General features: G+C 39.0%; 1 protein-coding gene across 3 annotated transcripts in view; it reads right to left on the bottom strand.

Annotated features, from left to right (window-relative positions):
• Positions 1–225: 225 nt before the first annotated feature.
• PPP1R9A (protein phosphatase 1, regulatory subunit 9A) overlaps positions 226–24,822 on the bottom strand; it is a 140,401-nt gene continuing 115,804 nt past the window's right edge. Inside the window, exons 8-18 of one of the 3 annotated variants that reach the window (XM_010287264.1) lie at positions 23,623–23,852; positions 22,110–22,206; positions 21,820–21,991; positions 15,821–15,978; positions 14,947–15,247; positions 10,868–10,955; positions 10,692–10,769; positions 7,395–7,593; positions 4,668–4,787; positions 1,421–1,603; positions 226–438 (exon numbers count right to left, since the gene is read on the bottom strand). In XM_010287264.1, coding sequence (XP_010285566.1) covers positions 226–438; positions 1,421–1,603; positions 4,668–4,787; positions 7,395–7,593; positions 10,692–10,769; positions 10,868–10,955; positions 14,947–15,247; positions 15,821–15,978; positions 21,820–21,991; positions 22,110–22,206; positions 23,623–23,852 — 1,839 coding nt within the window. Of the gene's footprint in view, positions 439–1,420; positions 1,604–2,798; positions 2,823–4,667; positions 4,788–7,394; positions 7,594–10,691; positions 10,770–10,867; positions 10,956–14,946; positions 15,248–15,820; positions 15,979–21,819; positions 21,992–22,109; positions 22,207–23,622; positions 23,853–24,822 lie in introns of all 3 variants that reach the window. The other 2 variants (XM_010287265.1, XM_010287266.1) reach the window with 2 other exon arrangements.

Genomic DNA, 24,822 nt, shown 5'->3' with positions numbered 1-24,822 from the left:
CTGGGGTTGTTTCACATGGCAACAACAACGCGCGTGAACTGGATATGCAGGAAAATAAAACTACACAATATAAATTTCCCTAGTCATTCTATGTATAGCCCGATTTCTCTGTACACACTCCTGTGTAATGAATGCAAGAAAGCTGAAGGGGCACCAGAGTGGATGTGAGTTTCTCTTCCCCGTGAAGTGCCTCCACTTTCCTTAACCCAGCAGCACCTCTGCTTATCACTGCTCATTAGTGCCCTCTGTTGCATCTGATGAAGACTTGTCTGTTTTCTTTGATTTCCTCTGCAGTTGCTCTTGTTCCTTCTTCCGAAGCTTTTCCCTTTGCTTTTCCATTTTCTCTTGAGCTTTGCGAGCTTTCTCCAATGATGCTTTCATTTCCTTTAGCTTTTTTTTAATGATTGCTCTGTCCTGGGAAGATGTCATACCAAGAGACTGAGGTGGGGAAAACAAAATTAAAAAAGAATTTCATATGCTTTAGTCCATCACCAAATTTTTTGTGTTCTAGTAATTACTCTTTGCAGGTAGAGGACTATCACAACTAAGCCAATCTGTGACAAGCTCAGATACATTCCTGAAGCTTAAGTAATAATATTTTATACTTCTGTACTACTTTTCATGCTTTCCACTTCTGGAATATTAAAAAATTAGATCTCATTGCAACCACAGTTTGACTACATTGATTTCATTGATCAAATGAGCAAAGAAAGATTAAACTGTTTGCCTGAAGTCATCTAAGTCTACATAGAACAAGACTCCCCAATTCTCACTGCTGTGCCTTCACTTGCTGTCTTCTAAAACCCCTACAGTTAGTGGAACACCAGCAAAAAAATTCAGAAGGAAAACACCAAACTTCGACTTTCAGATCTGCTGAGCATCCCACAACTCCCTCCTATAATTATTTCTGACAAAGGCAGGCTCATGTTTCCACTGCAGGAAACAATGCATACTTTATACATCAAAACTGTATTTAGTTCTAACATAGTACAACTGGTATCAGCTTATGCCTCCAGTATCCCAGTAATCCATTTTTCAGTTGCTACTTCTGATGTGTTTCAATTTCCTATTTTCTCTGAATCATCTTTTTTCAAAACAGAGCTGGATGAGAAATACGTGCATGCAAATACCATTTACACATGCTACTATATGATGTACGCATGCAAATAGAGGTACATTATATACACCCAGATTTTTCACAAAGCAAATGCTCTCTATTTCTGAAGCTTCTGAATCAAAGTGCATATGGGAATTTCGTAAAGTGTTACTATGGCTTTATACTCTCTGTTTATTATTCTAGTCTATCACCACTCCACACACAGGGATCCACTGCTTTCTGGATGAATTCTTTCTTCCTTTAAGATTACCTAAAGTCACAACAAATACTACATTTAGTCTTGAAGTCCAGTCAGTCAGTTACCTTGAGCTTACTCCCATCCAGCTGAAGGAGATGCTCCCCATTAATGTTCTGGGCACTGAATTCAGAAACATACTGTTCAAGGTTCAGGCTCATTAACCAGTGGGAAACCTGCTGCACGCTCCACTCCTGAACAGCACGACTCTGACACTGACTGTGCTTAGGAGACTGTCCATCGTCAAGGATCTGTGACAAAAACATGCCGCATTATTATTAAAAGGGTAACATGGACAAGTAACAACATTCTTCTGTACAAACTGCCAGCATCAGAGCAGAGGTATCTGTACTGTTTTACGCTACAATAATAGTAACTATTTCACACTGCTATATTACGTCTGTATCTAACCAGATATCTAAGAATTGGTACAAGGTACCCAAAAAGACTTCTATCTATAAACAGAAGAAGAAAAAGGAACTGGCATTCCTTTTAACCCAAACAGGGACTGAAATGGCCAGTGGCACAATTCAGAACAGGTATGTTCCCATTCCCTCACGAGATTTTTATCCTTCAAATTAGAAACCTTCTAAAGGATGCAATGAATTTGGTATTCTACTTCCTGGGCTCATTCACAGGTCTTTACAATGTGTTTAGGCTATAAAACAAGAAATTCAGGGGAAAAAACCCTCAGAAAACCACTCTAAATTTCAAAGTGATGACATCAAACAGCCAGTGAGACTGATACTATCTATGGAAGACTATGAGATGACACAGAGGAGCGGTAAGGAACACACAGCGATCCCACAGCCCCGGCCCTGCTCTCATCACGTTGAGCTGCTACGGAGCAGAGCACAAACACAGCACCAGGAGGGGCAGGTGGGGTGTCAGCTGCTGGGGGCAGCCCCATGGCCCCACTCTGCCGCTTTATTTCACCCAGGGGTATGCCAGTGGGGCCGGAAACAAAAGCTACTCTGTCCCAGCCGTGGTCAGCAAAGCAGCTGCTACAGGCTGCAGCAGCTGTCTGCTGTTAGAGCAGCTTTTACAGTGGGTTAGATGGTGGTGGGAGCGCGCTCAGCTTCTGCCTGTCCAGTTCTCAGGGCTGGGGAAAAGATGGTTTAAGCACTACCTTCTCCTTCTCCTATCGCCAGCAGGAGCTCAGTGCAGCTGGTGCTTGGTCTGGTGGATTTGCTCTGACACAGACCCTCCTCCCCTTTCCAGCACACTGCAAAAACTGCAACTTTCTATGGCCTTGAACACTCTGAGCAGAAAGGAGAGGGGAACTGAAGACAAGGAGAGAGGAGCCAGTGACATCTGCGTGTTGTGTTCGAACAAGGGTGTTTGCCACACAACACCGTAAAACAAGAAATGTAAATCTGCAAATGAGACGGTACATTGCCACGCGATGGTCACACGATTCACCACAACAGCACACTAGTATCTCACCTCATCATCAATCATATCCAGGCTCTGAGTGAGGGAGCAACAAAGAAATGGGAAAGAAAAGCATTATAGAAACAAAATACAGAACATGTAACAGCATGTAAAAGTTCAGGCAAGGGCAGCACCAAGATTTGCAAACAGATATGGCTACTCAAAACCAAAGAGATTTCTTTAAAAAAAATTCTTTCCAAAAGCAGAGGTTATGTTGAAAGCTCAGCACACACATGATTTGGCAGCTAAACCTGAGACTGTGCCAATGAAACCCCCTTGGAGTTCCTGGTCTTCAAACCCTAGAACCGGTGGGAACCTCCCTGATGGCTCCAGCTGCAAGAGCAAAAGCTCCTTAATTAGAGGAGAACAACCTGCAAGAACTGGGTTCCCTCTCCACCTTTTCATTTTTTTCCTCTCCTTCAAATAACCATGTCAGATCTGCCAGAGAAGCCTGAGCGAAGGAGTGCTTGCAGCAATACGCCATCAAAGGCTGAAGAGCAACGCTGGCCTAATCCCCTGCCAGGGTGGTGGTGGAGGTTTCCACTGCAGCTCTCGCTGAACACGCTGCCCGATTCGGAGGCTGCAATGTGGCCCACAGCAGAGGATGGAGAAAACACATTCATTTTTATAGACTTGTTCAGGCTTCATATTTTAGAAGTCATAAAGTAGAGAGCTGAACAAGCAAAATGAAAGCATTTTCAGTACCACTGGGAACAGGGGATTGTCACAATAAAATACAGAATGTAAAGGGAAGGAAACACGGTAAGAGAATGAAATGTATTATCAATGTAGTATTAATACTAAATAAGGTGTAAATGATGACTTTATTGTTTTCAGTAATTCATAGAATATACAGACCTGTCTGCACTTTCCTATGATTCTTATAAATTTTTGCCCTTTATTACCTGCAGTAAGTAACCTCTAAAGAATGGTTGGGTTTGTAGACTTGCATTTTGGCAAATGGGGTTGCACAGAGCAGCTCTCATTCTTTAAACCCACTCTCTCATTCTTTAAACCTGCAAAGCATATAGGCAATAATAGAACAAACCTAACTACCATTAAAAAAAAAAAAAATACATAGATACTTCAAGTTCCTTGTCTCTAGAAAAAAACCCTGGCTCAAACTTCACATGAAAAATGTGAAGTTCTTAAGGAGTGTTTGTAAAAGAACAAAGGCCCAGGTTTCCTGAGTTCACAGGACATGTTGTCAGCTACTGCCAAACCGTGCAACTTCACTGACAACCGAGTTACAAAACTAGAATCTCAAGAAAAGTGTTTTCAATTATTCAGCTCAATTATGTCACCAATTTACAGGGTTAGGAATGTTTTTTCACGTTATCATTGTTTGAAAAAACTCTGGTTTGAAGTAACTGAATTCAAATCCACTGTGCAAAGCAAGCACAAAGAATGCAAAGTGGATTAACACAGATACGTTCTAACCAATATACATACATCGAGGTACAGTAACACACCAATTACTGCAGTACAGGTCATTATTATTTTAATATATCAGAGGAAAAATTAGTCTAGATGAAGGTGCTATATTTACCAAACTATACTGTATATTATCTCAATTATGTCTACTTTAGTGTATGCGTACCTATTTATCTGTGGGTCCACATGTACATATTTAGAATGTAGGAAAAATGTATTGAAATGTGTGAGGATATAGCATCTTAGGAAACCAACTGCATTGTACTTTCCTATAATAATACCATAGGACCTTTATTTCGAGACATTATTATATGAACAAGAAAAATCATAATTTAGAAACCAAGATTAATTTTCTTCTCCCATTTATTATCTGAGTAATTATCAAGCAAAATGCCATGGGAGAAAGAAAACAACTACTTCCCACCTTAAACAATTTCATCAGCATACCTCATCTGACGACAGTGCTAAGGAGTGCGAGAAACCTGGGGTTTTAGGTTCTGCTCCTAAACCACTCAAATCAGCTGAACTTGTGCTGCTGGGACTGAAATCATCATTGAACGTGAAATTCTGCGAAGAAAAAGATGAGTTAGAATGAACAAAGGATCTCATACACGCATCTAGAAGGGAAATTTGCTTTCTGTCTTCCAGGTTGGCATAGTTCAGGAGTGATTTCAATCATTCACCAAACCAGTTACAATACACATGAGGAAGCCTAATTTTTAGTATTGTTAATATTTATAGAATACACAGTATTTCTATCACTGTGTACTTCAAGAGACACCTTTGCCAGCTTAATGCCTCAATGAATAGCAATGAGGTCTGAAAGCAATTTCCAGACTCCCTCTTAAGATGCTGGCTCTCATCCTGGAGCTAAATTACTGCTTCCGCAGGTTAATCACTAGCATTTTACTGTCCTCCAAGTATGTAGGACAAGTGTAGCACAGGCAGTAGGACAAAGAATAGGACAGAGGATTAATTAGCAGAGAGAAGTGAAAATTGCTATTGAAAGAGCAAGGAGAATATCCTGCGAGTCCATCTCCAAGTCCCAAATAATCTCCTAGAAAAGTGAAAGGATCCTCCCTCTTTGCCTATACCTTTAGAAAAAACTGAAATTGAAAGTAAAAGAGATCTTTCGATATTGAATGTTATTTACTGAACTAACAGCCATAAAACAAACCTGTTTTTTCTTAACAATGCAATGACAGACATCACACCTTACAGCAAGGATAGCAAAAGCATGCACTTATTTTCTAGGAATACAGCAAAATTACCATCAGAAGACAAAAATTAACAAGTATTTCACATTAGAGTGAAAACCATAAAAAAACAAAATCTACAAAAAATTAAGGATGCTATGATACTCCATTTCATTTCAATATACAGTTGATGATAGAGACCTCTCACCTCTATGCTAATCTAACACCTAAATGAATATAAAATTCAATTCACCTTTTGACATTTAAAAAATAGATCCAAACATCAAAACCAAGAACAACACTAAAAACCATATCCTCTTATCCACCCCCTCCCAAGATAACTGACCTATCTTTCATGAAAACAAGAAGTCTTCCAAAAATATCAAGTGTTGTTCCTCTTAGTTTTGCTGTAAATCCAACTAAATATTGGTATCACGCTGTGCTTTATAAACCTGAATAGCAGTATAGGAACTGTTAATTTAAGAGCTTGCAAACTTTACAGAAAACATCAAAATGTTTTTGTAATTGGTTTTCCCACACCTACGTTTAGAATCCCTGTTCTGCTTTCCCTAACTCTTTATAGGTAAGAAGAAAATCCAAGCAGCTTCCTTTAATATGCAAACTTTTAGCCCCCACAACTTTCTTAGGCCAGGAGTTCAACAGCTCTACCTCCTGTTGTGTGAAGAACATCTTTTTCAAGCACTCTGATTTTTCTTTCACCTCTATTTTGTGCAAGCTTCAGCCTTACAATGAATTTAAGTCTTTAAAATTTAATTTTCTATAGCAAAAACACAAGATAGCCAAGGCCTGCTAATAATTATGATAGCAGGACAAAATGCCCCTCCAAAACCTCAACCTAATATTAACTGTAAAAGGAGGTGCTTTTTTCCCCATTTGAAAATTATTTTTATACAATGTTTGTTTAAAGGCACAAATAGGATTTACATGTCTAATGCTCATCTTTCTTTTTCAGAAGGAACTGGGTAACTGATTAGTTTCTCTTTAATCTTCAGAGATTTCATCTGTGGTCTTCTCTATTAACCTGATTTGGTCTGGTCAGCCTTGTGTTGCTCTCTCTACCAGGTAACACAAGCACAGCCATGTCCTTGCATAGTTTGGTGCACAGCAGAAGTAAGGTATCACCAGCTTTTGGCACCAAAAGAGTAAGAAATGCCTGTGGAAACTGCTATTATGTACATGCATGTGTTTGTAGAAGACAGAGAAATTCGATTTCTGATTCATATTCCTGTACATAAAGCTGAGAACCATATCTGTTTCTTTTTACCAGACCAGTATAAAAAGTCAACTGCTACAAGTTATAAGATACAGGCAGAGAAATGTTTTCCAGAAGTGAAAATAAACATGAAAAAGCTAAGTGTATTACTATAGCTAAGGGTTATTTAAGGAGTTATCATGCTGAAACATTCATGCACATAGAAAGGAATCACACAGATGTATTAAATTGCAATAGTTCATATTTACAGTTCAAGCACCTTCATACAGAGAATTAAATCCAACATCTAGCATGCATGACAAACAGATTTCATCATTGGGGGAAAAAAGGCAGATGACTGACAGCATACAGCATTTCTTCACTTGCAAACACCTCATTTGAGCATGGGTAGGTATTCCCACAATCAGTCCTGAAGAATGCAGAAAATATCTATAATTTAATACATAAATCTAGCATTTGTTCAGTGGATCCAAATGCTAATTTCCACTGGCACCACTTGCTTTTGTTACAGTACAGCACACCACAGTTAGTTTACTGAATTAATGTACATTAAGACAGAGTAAAAAGGTAGAATGTGGAATGGTACAATGACAAAGATGTTCTTTTTGGATGAGCTTTTACCGTACAATGAACACCATGCACTGTTTATTGTAGTAGTCACATATTGGCCTGTTCTTTTTCCAGAAACATGAAGCCAATTATGCCACTCAACACAGTGGGAATAAGGTAGTTTTTATTTTCTACCTTTGACCCTTTTTTAGCTGGACTTATATTTTCAGAGGAAGGTTCAGTTGAGCTGGTAGGTGATGGTAGGTTGCTAGAAGAATTGGATCCCTTGCCACTCTCTCCATACCATGTGAATGGTACACAGTGTGGGAGAGAGAAGGATCGCTCTGCTAAAGATTTACTGTTTGCTGATTTCTGCAGCATCTCTCTGGTGGTCCTATTTAAGAGAAAGGAGCAGGAATATGTGTTAGATTATAAAATAAGAGAAAACAAAACGCTACAGAGGCAGTTAACTGTAAAATGAGTAACTTTCCCAGTAACTGTGACTAAAGAACTGAGTGGCACGCAGCTGGTAGGGGCATGCCTGAAATCTCTCTTTCAGCAAAAGAAAAAAGTGAGTTCTTTTGATTCTGTTTCTAACTCGAGCTCTCTTAGACAACACACCCCCAGCAAATGGAGACAGACGCCAGCCGAAAATGTCTGTACTCCCACCGTTCGGATGTGAAACAGCTCCAGTCAGGAAGCCACATGTGGTGGTAGTGCATTTCTGAGCCCCAGTGGTATCTCAGCATGATTAAATAGGTTAGACTCAGCACTGACCCAAGTGGGTTCTGCTTGCCAGACAAGGTCTGGCTTGGATTTTGAGCACAGGCAGAATGAATGAGATGCATCTGGATCTATCTATGGAGATCTGCCTTTGTTACAACAGCTAAATACTGACAGAGTATTACTGTCTTGATTTTAAAGTTATTAAACATTAAAAATATTAATACAGAAAAATGAAAGAAATACCTATGTGATATTATCAGCTTCTCCCTTTGCAGTAACAAAGATTGCAGTGGATAATGTGATCAAGGCAAAGGTAACAGGTATAAAATAATATGTCTAAATTATTCACTAAATATATCATGTCAACAGTACAGCATGTAAATTGAAAATAACTATGCAAAGTCTCTGCCTCAGAGAACTTATGCATCTGTCATATTCTCATATTATTTATATCAATGAATACATTACTGTTTCAGACCATTAAACTTCTACTGCTCTTAGCAGCCACCAGAAATTGCACCTATCTAAACCTCCCCTCAACTTTTGACCTTCTGGACAGCTTCTAAATCATTATTAACATAATCACTAGAGCTTTGTCTATTATGGATGAAACTCAGGTTGTCAAAGGGTCCTCACCCATGGAAGCAGCAGAAGAATCTTTCCTCCCTTTAGCTACATAAAGGTAGATGTATCTGACCCAGTCCTGTACTCCTCCCTCACCCTCTAATCTTGCTTGAAAGTAGAAAGATAAAACAAATTATGTTGCCTGAATCACCTAGCTTCAGGCAGGGCAATATATGCTTCTTACTAAAAATGGGGAATTTTTAAATATGTTACATTAGCACTAGTCTTAGGAATTAATTCAGGATTTTATTTACACATTCTGAGTGCTATTTTTTGGCAATGGCAAAATAATGCATGCAACATCCATCTGACAGCGTGATTAATTCTACATCAATCAGTTGCTGTAATGGACATAATTATAACAGGATGCTGTCCTTTGATCATCTTCCTTCTTTCAAAGAGCTTATATAGCTTTGGACTGTAGAGAAAACATCCTCACATTTCTTCTGAAGCAAATTATTTCGAGTTAGTAACAAAGGAAGTGACGAGGGTTTAAAAAGTTATACTGAAATAGTAACATTCCAGTTTACAGAGGCACAGGGAGAATTATAAATGCTTACGAATTTTGACTTTGAAAGCAGTATTAAACTTTGCTTTTAGTAACTGTATCCAAACTCAGAAATATTAACAAACAATACAAATAACTGATTTATCAAATGGTCTAATAAGCAACTGAACTCTCTACGCCGAGATCTGCTTTCTCTAAGGAAGATACCCACGAGATCTCAGAAACATCTGTAAGGTACTGTGTTGGTATAAGGAAGATATCAAGTTCTCGCAAACAAGTGTACATTCATCTCCCCCACCCTGTGGCTCGGTATTTAAATGCTACGTGATGTTTAATACCCTGCTGAGGGCACTAGCTGCCTTAAAGCTACACAGAGGTGCAGAGAATTTGCTTTAACAAATCCCTCCCTGTCACTAGGGAAATCCAGCAGCGAGTATCACTAACTCCAGGACACACTGCAAGCAGACACACCAGTGGAACCAACTGGAACAGGTTTTCTGACAGCAGTGCAGAGGCGACGACTGCTGCCTACGATCATTGAAGATCCTGCCAGGTATTTGCAGGATACAAATGTACAAATGCACGCTGAGACAGAACACTGCACTTCAGTACAGTGTGCCCAAGGCAGCAAGGCAGAAGTCTAAGGTTTCTTTTGCTTTTCTGATTTTACGGAGCTACACAATGTACTTGTCACTGCGTTGCCATACATTAGACTGTCAGCAAAACTCCACAAACGGCTACATACTGGTTTTCCACCACAATGATTTTCTGAGTAGCATTCAAAGTTTGCTTTCTTCTGATAGCTCTTTCATCATGTAGGTTTTCTTTTGCATTGTTTTATGTGCACAGAGTTGCTGAGTTGCTATGTCCTCTCTAGACTTCTGGAATGTATTAAGTATGCTTAGCACTGTTAACATTAACTTGTTTTATACCTGGAACCAGGTATCACCCCCTGTAGCTGTGATCATGTCAGACTCATCAGCACCTGAGGAGAGACCTTCAGTAAAAATCTACACTAGCTTTTTCAGAGAAGATTGCTTCCTGCCATTTTGAAAATTCATTTATTTATTCAGAGTTCAGACGCCGGTGATGTGGTCGCATCAGATCTCACAAGGAATTCACAATTCCTTCCCTGAGAGTCAGTGATGTGACGAATGCAGTCAGCATTTTTCCTATCTATTTCCAACTTATGATGTTCATCTTCAGAAACAAACCCTTCTGAAAGCATTCCTGATGTGGATGCTGTGAAAATGCAGTGAACAGCTGCTGCCCATCCTCGCTCTGGGGGCTTTTTAAAAAAAAAAAAAAGTGGAATTGTGTCAAGATTTCTGGTTCACGGGTATTATTAACTGACTGTGACTCTGATGATAACCTATTTCTGGAAATCCCATTAGTGGATGCAACAGTAGTAGTGATGCCACGATATTATAAGCCTCCAAATGTTTTTAGATTGTGTTTTAGTCTTTCATTAGTTAAGAAATCTAGGTTTGTGAGCTCAGAAGGTTATCTCAAAGCTTAACACTTATTTATATGAAGTCAGTGGGACTTTTAATGTCCCCATCTGCTAGGATGATTATGTTTTTCCAATGTTTCTGGCATATAATTCCTTAGATCCTCAAATCTTTTACCCATACCTACTGCCATAGGTGACCCTAATAGCTTCTTTCTCTTTCCGCTTCTTGCCCTTGTTTGAACTCCTTCTCAAGGGAGCCCTACAAGAATATTAGAAAACATCAGGAAACATCTTCGAAATTTTACTTTCAATGCTTTTAATTAAAAAAATAAGTATTTTAAATAACAAAATGCTTACCCAAGATCTGCAAGTTTTCGCTTTAGTTTTTCTGTATGCCCTATAGTAGGGCTAGTTGTTCTTGCTGCGTGAGCACATGTGGCACCATCTAGGATACATTTGTACATGGAAGAATGTACATTATTATTTTTAATTGCTACTGATAGCTATTCCACTTTCCATCCAGAACAGTTTGTGTATCTTTTCATAATTAGATACGCATACATGTACACGTGTGTGAGTACACAATTTAATTAGGTGAATTCTTCTCATTTTCAAGAAGATGGTGTGAAGAAAAATAAAAATAAAAAAATACTTTCAGAATTTGAAAATACACATGAAGAAATCTTATTTTAATTGGAGAAAATGAAAAGTTAATTTTGTTTGCGTTTTAATGAATATATAGTAAGTCAAACAACACAAAAGATTTACAGGTAAACATGACAGTGAATCTATTTTTAAACTCAGCAGTAGCCACTTAAGTTTCTTTTTATAGAATTCATTTGGTATGTATGCTTTACTTTCAAAATGACTCTTGAAATACTCTCTTCAACTTTGGAGCCAAGGGTACCTTTTATGATGGACATCCTAGGCAACAGTTATCTGTTTAGCTTGAACACCTTTGTTAAAATAAATGTTTCACTTGAAATCCAACCATTCTGAATTAAAAAAAAAAAGTAGCTTAGTTAATAAATTTGCCCTGAGACGTCTACCAATTTTTGATCTGTTACATTAACACTTCCTAAAGAGGAAACAGCCTGCAGTAACTATAAAGCCAAAACAACAAATCTGAGTCTGCAAAACATCCTGAGAAATCTACATGGAAGCTAAAAGAAAACAGACAGCAGCTGAAAATTCAGACACAGTTTCTGTGATTCCTAAACATAAAGAGTGTCCCCAAATACTCTAGAGGAAGCAAATGAAGGTCAGTCATTCATGTCACTAGCGGTTTGGTGACTTTTACAACGTGACTTTTAACTGAAAGCACTGCTGCGTTTGTGGATTTCTCCTACCGTAGCTGAGATAAATTAAGCCCTCAGAATTAACCCAAAATACCACAGCACTATCACAGGACAGTCAACTATGTGTACAGAACTTTGTACATTGCTTTGTGGACAGTATTTGGCCAAGTTTTCATTCAAGTAAAAAAATCAGTGCGCAACTGGTTCATAAACCCTGGCAGAAGCAGGAAAGTAAGCTTCGTGCAATACCCGCACTCTAAAAGCTATTACTACCAACACAAGTCCTTATGTTAAAAAAACATTCAAGAACAACTGACAAGTAACCTCATGTCAAAAAAGCAAACAAAAAACCAGTTGTATGAAGAATGACAAAAGCAAAGCGAAGTTTCCAGAGGAGAAACCCATTCCCCAGGGAAGCCGAGGAGAATTTCAGGCAATGCACGCTTTGCATCAACCCTACACTGTGCACGCTCCTCTCCTTTCTCCTCTTACGGTTCCTCTTTCACCTTTAATGTATACTTCTCATTTAACCACTGTCAAAATTGCCATTTTCAAGAACAAAACCCATAATGTTTATTTTCACACTAGCTATTCATAGGCAGTAGGGCTTGGGGGCCAGGGGCACTGTGCACTTTTTTGAGAAACTTTTTAATGACAGTAAATGAAACTATAAGGTACACTGCTTTTGTGGTGGGCAAATAATGAAAACATTCAGTAGCTAGAGGTTTTGCTGCTGTAGTAGAAGAAATAATCTGGAGTGCTCAGCAGGGACACACAGCAGCTACCTGGAATGGCAGACTTCTGTTTGGGCTCTTGTATCACTGTGCTCCCGCTCACATGCAGCTTGGCCCAGCCAGGGCCCTCTGAATAATGTCGGTTTGCTGGGGAAAACATTCACGCTGGCTATGGGATACAGTGGAAGATGGATGCGCCAAGTCCCAAAACCAGCTTCAGTGGCAGAGTAGATTTGAATGTACAGGGTCTTGCCCACGGGGGGGTACTCAGTGTGTGGCACATGGCAGTGGCCACAAACCAGGGCTGCAGATGGATTAAACCAGAAGCTGTTTAATCCATCACTTTCAGCCCCAAGGAGTTGGTCTAAGTAATCAGTGGCTGATGGATGTGAAAGGAGACTAGACCTAACTTTCTTCTCCAAGGTCACAAAACAGTTGCAGCCAGCCTCACAGCAGCGGACTATTGCCCACAGGGCTCGGCTGCCTTGTCAAAGGCTGCTGTTGCATAAAACAGGCAGAACTAAGAAAATAATCATACACATACGTGAAAAAGTTGTGCTTAAAAGATGAACAAGCAAAATTCCTCATCATTTTGCAATGAAACTGATCTCATGCCACTTCAGCTCTTCCCACAACACTGCAGGATCTCGTAAGAAAAAAAAGAGAGAGACAAGTGTGAGCTTGCTAACGCTCACTTTTGCTAATGAAAGATTAATCAATGGACACACATGTGTCCACAGATGTGCTCTCTTTCCATCTCTATAAAAACCCTATCTGAACACACAGAACAAACACAATGGCCCCTTTAATTTTCTGACCTGTAAGAGTTTGACAGCCACATTAATAACCAATTAAAATAGTATTGCTGTATCACTCGTTGCCAAACAACTCTGTTGGGATATTTTCTTTACTAAATGCAAATTTTCCATTTGAAACTAAATTTCTCCAGTTTAATTTTCATGTACTCATCAGAATCTGGATAGACCTGAAAGCACAGGTTGTTTACTTAACAGTCAGACTGGGGAAAGCATGACATCAATATTTAGACAGAGATTTATTTTTCAAACCTGAACTGGAAAGAGCAATACAGTGGGTGGAATATAAGACCTTATTCCTTACACTGCAAGACTAGTCTCCACCAAAGTTTTATCAAGATATTTTTCACGCATCAGTTGGAAATGCAGGATTTACGACTTCACTGATAAACCAATCATACACTCAACCTGAAGAAAGAGTTTGGGAAGCCACATTCTTACGTTCACACCCCTACTTCTACCGAAGTAAATACTGAATTTAACTTTGATTCATTAACAATTACACAATTAGAAACTGGACAATTAGACTAGCAATTTCAGAACCCGTGTAAAATGCTAGCATATATTAACCTATCCTAAATTCAACAAAATTTCATTAGCTGTCTTTTAGGAATCTGTGTGAAAGCCCTGTATGAAGATGAAGAAAAGGAGGTTGTAAATCAGTGGCAAGTCTTTTCAGACACACAGACAAACAAAAATCCTCAAAAAATTGTTCTTTTCAGTTAATTTAAGTAAGCCAAAGTCTGTTAAGAACTTATCCAGACCTATTCCCACAGTCCTCACTTCTAAACAATTTTTATCATGTTTTTTAGCTTAAGTGACAGTTAAGAGAATGCAAGGTGCATAGTAAGAATGCTGAAGTTGTCTAAAATGCTGATTTTGACTTCACAAGGCATCTAAAAAGGAGGGCTCAGTATTCTGTGCCATATTGAATTGTTAATGCATTTAATAAACTGGTATCTGAGACAGGTACCTGAGCTAGGTACGATTGTACCACATTTTATCCAGCTTACATTTAAAAATTCTGAATTAAATAAATAACATCGTGGCCAACCTCCCCAAGAAATTACTTGGTATTTTTCTGCTGTAAATGAAGGGTCTCCAGACACTAACCTCTTGTTTAATCTAGATTATGCTGCCTTCAGCAATTAAAAGCTACAATCTGTTATTCTGGCTTTACACTCCTTTCCCCACCCTCCAAAAAAAGCATCTAGCAGTGCCAAAATCACATAATTCGAATAAGTACACTGTGTTAAGCACGTTTCTAATACAGAAATGTCCCAAGGTCCAACAGTTTTGTTTTTTTAAGACAAAATAAAAGATTTTCTTACAGGCAACTTCCCTCTAACTTTTTCAGTGAGTTCTAAGAAAGAAAAAAAAAAGAAAGGAAACAGTTCCTGATTTCATTTTAAACTTTGACCTTTTCTTATACCATCATACAAGGTCATTTGTAATTTTTTCACTTCCAGGGAGAAGAAAGAAGTTATGAGATGACAGCCTTCTACTTGCTAAGGTCCTACTACACAACAAAAGTTCATAAAGTAGACGTGAGCAAAATGAGGATCAATTTATTGTAAAAAATGTAATACCTTTATTCTGTAAAATATTCCTGCCAGTTGGGTGATGCAAAGGAGATGCTTCAGAGCTGTGCCCAGATTTTGAAGGAGAGGAAAGTGGAGTGTCTCCCCGAGCATGCGGGGAAAGGACATCTCCTTTCTGGCGCTGCCCTTCTTCTTGGTTTTCAGTTAGGTTGTCAAGTGAGATTGCTGCACTGCTAGCCACGGGGGAGAGGGAGGAAGCACCAGAATCTGATGCTGGTGAGGATGCTCTCATGCATAAGGGCAGTGGTGATTTTGAAATGTGCATGGGACTACTGTAACTGTTTGACGGCTGTTGGTATAAGAGATTATAAAGCAGGTTATACCATTTAGTAACCAATCAGAGTAAGGTTTACTTTGAACATGCAATTCTTTTATTCATTATTTAGCCTTCTATTTGTACGAAATGCTTTAGCAATTCATACCATTACCTCTTGATACCACAGTGTTGTTTATTGGTATTTGCTTTCAGACGGAAGTCAGAACAGGACAAAACGAGTGAATATCATATTAACAAATTGATATCAAATATTATCAAATTAACAAATAGAGAAATGCATGACTCGGGTTCCTTTCACCTCCTGCATAAATGAAAGGACCCACTCTGCATTATAAAGCACACATACATCAGAAAGCCCAGGATTCCTGTTAAAAAAAAAACACAACAAAAACAAAAAACCAGGTGTGCTGATTCAAAGGAGTCCGGACTCGCACATCACTCAAGGACATTCATAGCATACTGGCCACAGAGGAATACATACTGCCTGTGCTACAATGAAAGGACAAAGACAGAGGATGAAATGATTTACAGGGGCAATCTAGCATTCTATAGGAAACCTGAAAGAGAGGGTAGAGTCCTTCTCACCTTTCGTTCAAGGCTGTCCTCTCCATCAGTTGAGCTGATGCTATCATATAGCCTTGTTCTAGAAGGCCTCTGCCGCTTGTTCTTCACGGAAAGCTGAGCTCGAGTCTTCAGAGCTTTGGAGTCGAGTCTCTCTGTTTCTGGCACTGCTTCATTGAAATCTGTATGGAAACATGATTTGAAGCTATTTAACAAAATAATCTTTCACTACTTTTTCTTATGACGGGACCTGCAATTGTGCGTACATGCACTTTGCATGTTTTACTTGTACCTGTACCTTCCTAACTGTTAAGTACACATGGGAAAAAAAAAAGGTTCGTTGCATAAGCCATTAACAACTTTATCTATAAAGCTCCAGTAAGCAAAGAATCAACTGCAAATATTTAAAAATTCAACAAATGATTCCCATTGTTATGTGAAGGACCACACAAAACCAGCTGTACTAGCCCAGAAAGCAGGTCCACTTAGACTCCCTCAGAGGGACTTGCATGTGCTTGGCCTGAAGAGAGTTTTCCTACATCAGGGCATAAAGCACAGGAATCCTCGTCTCACTGCTCTTTGACAGACATTTCCCAGCATCTGGATGAATATACCAATTTAGACCCATGGGACCAATTCTGTCCTTTCGAGCCTCTTGAGGACGAGGGACTGGACTGACATTTTTTCCCACAGCTGCCCTACTAAGCGTTTCCCCTGTAACTTCATCAGTTTTGCACGCTGCTCGTCAAGTTACAGAAGAAATATCTAGAGTAGTCCTCAGGCTGCTCTACATTTTATCATAATCAGAATGGCTTACAAATTTGAAGAACATGATTTGTTCTCTCCTGTACTGAATGTCCCCCAAAATAACCTTGTACAATATATGCAAATTATGAGCAAGTGATGTCTGCGGTCAGTAGCGCACAGAGTGACACAGGTAGCATCCAAATGATCAGATAACCATTTGTGACCGGATTGCTCTACAGGCTGCTTTTCACAGAACTATGAAACAAGCGTTAAACTAATTCCTTTGGACCTACAGTGAAACAGTGCTCTTGTGAGCAAAGTATACTAAACACTTCATATATGTCTTGCCTCTACAAACAGAGCTAACATAACTGCACTTTTCTTAGCTATCAATCATCCACTAAAATGAAATCTCAGTATTCCAGCAAATTTAACATTTTACAAAGCTGCAATAAGACAAAACACATTTTAAAAGATGTTTTCACATTTTACACCAGACAAGGAATAGATTCTTCATGGTTTTAACTTTTTGCAGTCCTCATAGTACAAATCAAACCAGAATCCATTAGATTTATTTACTTGTCTAAGTAAGTACTGCATTCATAACACACTAATTCATTAGAAGCTGATCTTACAGACATTTTTGTTTTAAACAAATATAAACGGGGACATCTTATCCTCACTGAAGCCAATGAAGAAACTCTGACCAACTTGAGCAAAGCTGACATTATTCCCATTGCATTCCATGGCATCCTGGCCTTCAGTCTCAGAGAACACGAATTCACCAAGGGTGGAACCAACTTTCCACCACCAAAATGGAGAGCTCTTGCTCTCCCTCCTGCTGTCCCAGGCCCTGGCTCCGAGTGACACCCTTCCACCCCCCACTCCCTCCAAGGATTTGGACTGCAGCTTGCTAATTCAAATGAGTGACCCAGCAGAAACTATCCAATTTTAGGCTGATTCTCCAACCTCTTCCCCTCTTAGATCAGTTTTCTGTTATTTCAGTGAATCAGCATGTGCACAGAATTGTGTAAGTGCTGGAATGGGGCAATGGAAGAGGCAGAACCAGGCAGCTGGACAAAGGCAGGGATGGTGTAGAATCTCCCATTTCAACAGTAATGATCTCTCAGTTCAGCTCAAACTGTCTCTTGAAATCAGAGCCACATGTTGAGTTAGTATGCCAGTAAATAACTGAGGGGTAAGACCCATTCAAACTCATTTTTATTTTTGCAGATTTATGTTGTCTTAAGGCACTGCAAAGACTTCCAGTACCATGTTTGGTTTTTCTTCTTTGTGTAAGAGTTAAACTCTACACACAGATGACACTACGGAATCATTAGCATTGTCTGACTTGTAATTATGCTTCCACAGTAAGTATTCAATAATACTTATCGATATATATTCGATATGCTGCAGGATAACTGCACATTTCCGTGACTTGAACTGCTTATATTTGTTCTTTCAGTTATATGCACTTCCAAAAATCCTTTCCTTTCACTGCTGAAATTATGCAAACTATTGACATAGCACTGCAAACACTTATTCACTTCAGTGGTCACATTGGCCTTGCTTAAGCAACATACCACCTGGGCTGGAGCTTACTGCTGCCTCCACCCCAGAGCTGGGCTGCTGGCGCTCAACAGCAGCGCTCCGGTGCACTGCAGGTACCCGACCGAGGTTCAGCCTGCGGCAAGGACAGACCTCACACAGCATCAGTAAGGGCTCCTTTTTCGTCAGAAGCTGCATTTAAGCTGGGCTCCTGCCCTCAGACCATGTACGCTGTGGATCCAGACCTGAGCCACAGCCCTCGGACCTGCCTCCCCACCATGAACTTGCCCAGGCTCTCAGCAGACCCCAGTTTCCATCACTGGACCTGCCCAGCTCGCTACACTTGGGCTCTTGTTGGGTGGTCTCTGCCCCAGCCACGTGTGCTCTCATTCTCAGTCCCAGCTCCCTCTTCTGCAAGGAGCCGCCGGCCCTCGCTGCTCCCCAGCACAAACACGCACCTCACGTGTTTGTCTAGGAATCTCCCAACCCACTGGGGAGCCTGATAAATCTCTCACATAAAAGTTATAACAGATTTTATTTTGCTCTCAGAGCAGATGTAATTAGACTTTCTTTCAGCAGGCGTTGAACCACTTGATTCCCATGGGCTTCCATCTGAATTACTTCAGTACCACTGTGGAGCAGGTAAGAGTTCACCTGTCCTCCCACTGCTTTTCCATTATACAGGCTGATAGATTTCAAAATCTCCTTCTGTGAACTGATGTATCGCTGGGTATCCCAAGGCACCCAGAAAATATAGCCATCAAAGCGGCTTGAACAGGCATTTGCACCGAGATGAGCAAATACCGTCAAAGTTGGCATCAGCACTGAACCGATCAAACCACTGACTCCTTCCAGTAAATAGTTTCTCTACTACAGGCACAGCTCATGACCACTAAACCAGAAAGCTAAAATGCACTTTATCTATTTTTCTGGACTGTCAGAATAAGTCACAGATTTGTAAAAGAAACACAATCCTCAGGCTTCTATTATTCCCTGGCAAAGCAAGGAAGAACTCTGTGGGCCGTACTGGTTTTTATTTTCTAACTTCCAGTGGTGTTACTGGCAGCCCCTCAAACCCAGTATGAGGTTATGTTACAGGAGTTGTAGAGTCTGCCCTGATGCTAAACACGGCCGGAGCACCTGCAGCGGCAGGATGGCTATGCTCGTATATATGTGAAGTCGCATCCATTAGTTCTTCCCAAATCTATTGCCACACAAGAATGTATTAATCACCTCAGATCACACTGAAGCAAAAAACATACTTGGCATCATTTTAATTAAGATATATATTCTTACATAACCTGTTTTTGGCGGGGAAGACAGGCCTGCAAACTTCAGAATAAAAATTACGGGATGTGGCTGCATACACACAGTCCCACCCCACAAACGTAATGCTGAGACTCGAGAAGAAACCTGTGTTATATTCACCAAATAAAATCCAGCAAAGAGACAGGAGCACTTCCACAAACGTCACAGAGACAGCGTACACAACAGACTGCCCCCAGAGGAACTCTGCTCATCCTCCAAAGACATCGTGGACATCTCTCTCGCCCTTTATAGCTCCTCTGCAAACATCCACGGAGTGATTAGGAAGTACAGTAATTATTAGTGATTAGTATTACTAGACAATGGCAAGTCCTTTTCTTAAAAGGTTTACACAAGGGTGATACGGAGACACGGGCTCTTTGCAGAGCAAGTATCACTACCTTACTGTCTGAGACAGACTTCAGAGGCTTTGATACAGAATTTAGTGGCAAAGGTATATGGAACCCAAAGAGTGCTGCAGTATGTTTAGGGATCTCTCTATTTTGAAAATGGGCTTTTCTTTTTCCCCTGTTAAAAATATAAATCCAGCCTGGAACCCAAGGTCTAACTATGCTTTTTCTGCTTTCAAAAAATCATTGCTCATTGCCTACTTTTCCTAGCAAATAATCTGTGTTTGTATTCAGGCGGTTAAACTTGGGCATTTAAATTCACAGATCGTCTATTCTAACTCTCAAAAGTACTGAACACTAGTAACATTTCTCCAGGGGAACATTTTTGCTATGAAAAACAGCATCTCTTGGAAAATGAAAAATTTCGTGCAAATATATGAGTTGAGAAATATAATTTGAAGGTCCTGACATGCAGAGTTCTAATGCTTTACAAAATATTTTCAAATTTTTAGAAAGAATTTTAGAAAGAGTTTTTTTTACATGTAGAAATACCTGGATTTCAGCTCTTGAGCCATGGATGTGTATTGATATTGTTACAACAGTAAGTGTAAACATGGTTTTTGTGAGCCAGGTAAAGACACACTTTCCTCTCCTGGTGCAAACTAGTGGAAAGACTTCTGTTAACAGCGTTGTTAAGTATTAAATATTTTGTAACACTTACTGAGTCTCTATGGCAGTAGACCTTCTTGTCATCCTGAGTACTTTCCTGAACTTTAGAGGTTTCAGTATAATAAACACTTGCTACAAAGAAACACCTCTCTGAAGATTTGTGGAAACCAGTTCCACAAGGTCTGCAGATCACCAAAATACTGTTTCAGCAGGACTAGCTCTTTTTTAGACACACATTTTGTTAAAAATGTAATTCAGATTGATTTGTTTGTAAAGCAATATTCAGTTTGGGTCCACACATGAAATAACTGCTAAAATATCAATTTTAATAAAACATCTCTGTGCTTGCTAGAAATCTATTTATTTAGTAATGTAATGAATTCTTTTCCACCAGAGAAATAAGAAGTATTATAGTTTATTTAAAATTAAATTCTATACGGGAACAGAGTCTGGTGATCCCTTGTCAGAATCCCAACACCTCCAACACCTGTTTTTACAGATGTTACTAAATACACAGTAAGTATTGCTCCTTGCGCCAAGCAATTTTATTCCAAGGCTGTGGACCTAACATTGGCTTTAATTCTGCGTATACTTCAACAGTGAGGAACCACTTGCAAGTACAGAACTTTAACTAAAGCGGTTTAAGTTATCCGTATATTTTCACTGGCACAGCCTGAAAAAAGGGAATTATTTTTCCTATGCAAAACAAGTAAAGGTTAGAGTCACCATGCTGACAGCATCTATCTGGATCTCAGTGTTGCCATAAATTGTTTTGGCTCTTTAGTAATGTAGAACAAAGTCTTGCAAATCTTATGTTGAAAATCAGGGCGTGCTACAGCTGAGTAAGATTTTTAATTAGTGTGCTACTAAAGAATTTGCGTTTTCTTCACAAAAGGCTCCATTCTGAGAAATGGTGAGTGCCACCTACGTGGTTCCTTTTGATGCCTGTACCAAGGTGGGATCAGAACCTGCAGAGATCCATTCAAAATGGTAGATTTAACATTTGTTTTTCTCATTCTGGTAACTTTGTTCTTGTTTGATCTTTGATGGTTGGGTAATTAAGGACAGATTTAGGAACACAGGAGAAAATACAGTTTTCTCCTACTTCATTAACGTAAGAGAAGCATTGAATTAAACCTAAATGTTGATGGCATCCCACTTGAAAGCTTTAAGAAATCAATAATGATCTTTGCTTTATTAGAACTTAATCACTTCCATTTCTTTCCTATTCTGGGACTCTATATTTGCATTATTTGGTATAAACTTGATGCAGCTGTCATGAGATACTGAATTTCAGAAAAATAACAACATCTCTGCATTTTTAATTGTTTCTTCTAAATCCAAAATGATAACCATACTACTTACATACGTATTAATAGGAGTTATGGTTTGGTTTAAACAAACCTTGACTTAAGCCATCCAGGCAGGTCACTTGCTTAGTATCTAGGTTTTCCACTGGATCTCCTCTAGAAACTTCTCCAAAAGATGTCTGCCTTTCAAAAATATTGTTGTTATTGTTAACCTGGCTCCCATTTTGCTTCATTAGCCTGAAAACTTCTGCTTCCAAGTCTCGTATCTGTAAGAAATACAACACAGTGTTACCCCCAGCACACACATCTGTAAGATACGTTTTTTTTCCAGAATATCAGACAGAATTGTCCTATTCTTCAAATATGAGAGTCAATACTACTCACACGAGCTTGTAAGCCTTGAACTTCTGCAAGGTGTGCTTTCTCCAAATCTTCTATTTTCTTTCGTTCAGCTTCCTGGCGTTTGATGAAGTCAAGTTCTCTTAGGGAAAAAGAGATGTATTTGCTGTCATCAAAGCAATCAGATGCAAACAGAAAACAAAATGTTCTGATATGTCTTAAGCTGTGTACCAGAAAAATTTGTCCTTAACAAATACTTTATTACTAACCTAGTAAGAAATATGAACTGCAATTAGGAGAAAACCCTAAACAATTACTTAGTCTAAGTGAATATGCTAGGTGAAGATACAAAAATGGTAAGAGGAATTTATGTGAAAAGAAAAATCTCAGTTATTCTAACTGATAAAACTGTTAAATCAAAATAATTTTTTTAATAATCTGTATTTACAATGAAAACAATGTTAGCTTAGTTTATGCTGTGTTCTGTTGAAGGTAATGGAGCAAAATCTCTGTTTTGTTAGAGTATGACTACACTTCTTCACAGGAAGGACATCCATAAGTTTCCAGATACAAATCTAATTTTCTAGCTAGCTATAAGGGAATCTGTTAGGTGATTTTAGGAGTCTGACAGAATTAAAAACAACTGACTAGATCTTTTACTAACATAAAGCAGAATAACAACAAAAAGGCTATCCAAGCTCCTTCTAGCTATTCTCCCTACTTCATTTTAGTTTGAAAATCTAAGATGTTTGTGATAGAAAGCACACAAGATGCCAGCTAGCTCTGGAACAGTCATGAAATTCCAAGATGGGTAATGACACTTTGACTATCTAAACCCCTTTCTAATGGGATAGGATATTCACTTCTGCACTCCCAGTTGTCACTTGACATTGCTGTATGTTTTTGAGTTTTTGTCTTTAAATGAAGTATTTCAGCAGAAAATGAAGAAGTTGCTGCAAAAAAAGAAATCTGGGGGAATGGAAGCTGTTATAGGAAAAGATGTTATTATTCTTGCTAGCCATCAGGGAGAGGGGAACACAGGAAACAGAGGGGGCCAGGTAATCATCAGTTAGCTCAATTCAGCTCAAACATTCTTGGCATCTACGAGAAGAGGAAAAATAAAATGTAAAATTTAACAAAAAATGTTTCTTTTTGATGTTATATTAGTACACAGCAGGAGTGAATCCAGCTGACACAATACCAATATAAATTGCTGCAAACCTTGCTAATCAAATGCTTTACTGTGTTTACTCCTGGCTGTTTGCAATCACATTGAGTTATCTAGTAATTCCGAAACATTCCAACCTGGAATACTACAGTCTAAGTCTTTGTTTAGTTATAGTATTATTTTTCAACATTATTGAACTAATACTTGAATACTACTGACATTTTTCCATAATAGAGAGCCCATGTTTTTCATTTAAAAAAAAAAAAAAAAGTGAAAAATAGTGTTTACTTTACACGTGTTTAATAGTGGGTTTCAAATTTCAAAATATATCACACATATGTTTCCTATCTGGCCACTAAGTCATTTGCTGAGCCTGGCGTAGCTGCTTACTTTTGCTGAAAATCCTTGATTAATTTCTTTGCCTTGTTATATTTCTTCTCCAGAGCCTGATACTGGCTTTGCGTCTCCTTGAGGTGCTCATTCACCGTGTGACACAGGGTTTGTGCCTCAATCCAGTAACTCTCTAATTTCATCATCCTTTCCTTATTCTCCTCAATGTTCTGCTGGAGTTGAGTCTTCTCCAATTCCCACCTCACCTTCTCATTCTCAGCAGCCTGCAGCTGAACAAAAGAGCGGAGATTCCAGTCAGTAAAAGGTGCAAAGTGTACCCTAAAATCAGCGAATTAATAGCTATATAAGTAATAGGCTAGCAGTGAAAAGAGCATTCAATGACAAAGAACAGAGGTCAATACATACATTATTCTTCCTCATAAAATGAAGTAGAACTTTTGCTCTGTGCAGCCAGTACAGCCTCTGTGCTTCTCTGCGATATACCAACATGCTTTAAAACTGTCAATAGTGGAGTAGTTAGGCAAACCGCAGCGTTAATCAGTCAGTGGGGATGTATTTTGCTCTATGCATCTGGCTCAGGTGTCAGAAAGCATTCATACACTTCCATAAAATGAGAAATTTCTTATTTTGGGGGGAATCCGAGTTCCACACTCTGTCTATGATTTAGAGAACAATAGGAAAACAACAAATTGCATCTAACCTAACTACCTGCTTTTTTACCCAAATTATTCATGTCATAATCTTGCTTAATCTAGAAAGCCAAATAAAAGAGTTTGGAGCGTAATTCAAAATGTAACATTGGGTCATAACCTAGATCCTTTTTCATTTAAGAAGCACAGAGTTTTGCATCCAGTGCTGAAACTATGCCAGAACTATTAGGAGGACAGAGAGAACGTCTTATAAATACATGACTCGTTTTCTTTAAACTTGCTTACCGAGTTCTAAGGAGCTAATATGAAAAGAAAAATATGCCCTTGCTGTTGAAGATTTCAGGTGCTAATACTGCCAAATACATCAGCACTGCTTAACTCCATGACCAGTGCAGCTCCAACTGCATGTTTCACTACTTGGCACCAATAAGTCCAATGACTTTTTCCAAGTGACCTTAGAGAAGTCCAAATTTTACTGCTGAGTTTATAATAAACCTTATCTCCTTTGCTATTTTTTTTTTTGTTAGAATTTTTTTTTGTGTTAGGCTTCTCACTTCCCTGCTAAAGCTAGCTGCAGGTTTGAATGTTT

Source organism: Phaethon lepturus, unplaced genomic scaffold, assembly GCF_000687285.1.
Source record: "Phaethon lepturus isolate BGI_N335 unplaced genomic scaffold, ASM68728v1 scaffold10245, whole genome shotgun sequence".
In the NCBI taxonomy this organism is placed as follows: domain Eukaryota; kingdom Metazoa; phylum Chordata; class Aves; order Phaethontiformes; family Phaethontidae; genus Phaethon; species Phaethon lepturus.
This window is presented reverse-complemented; position numbering and strand designations above follow the sequence as displayed.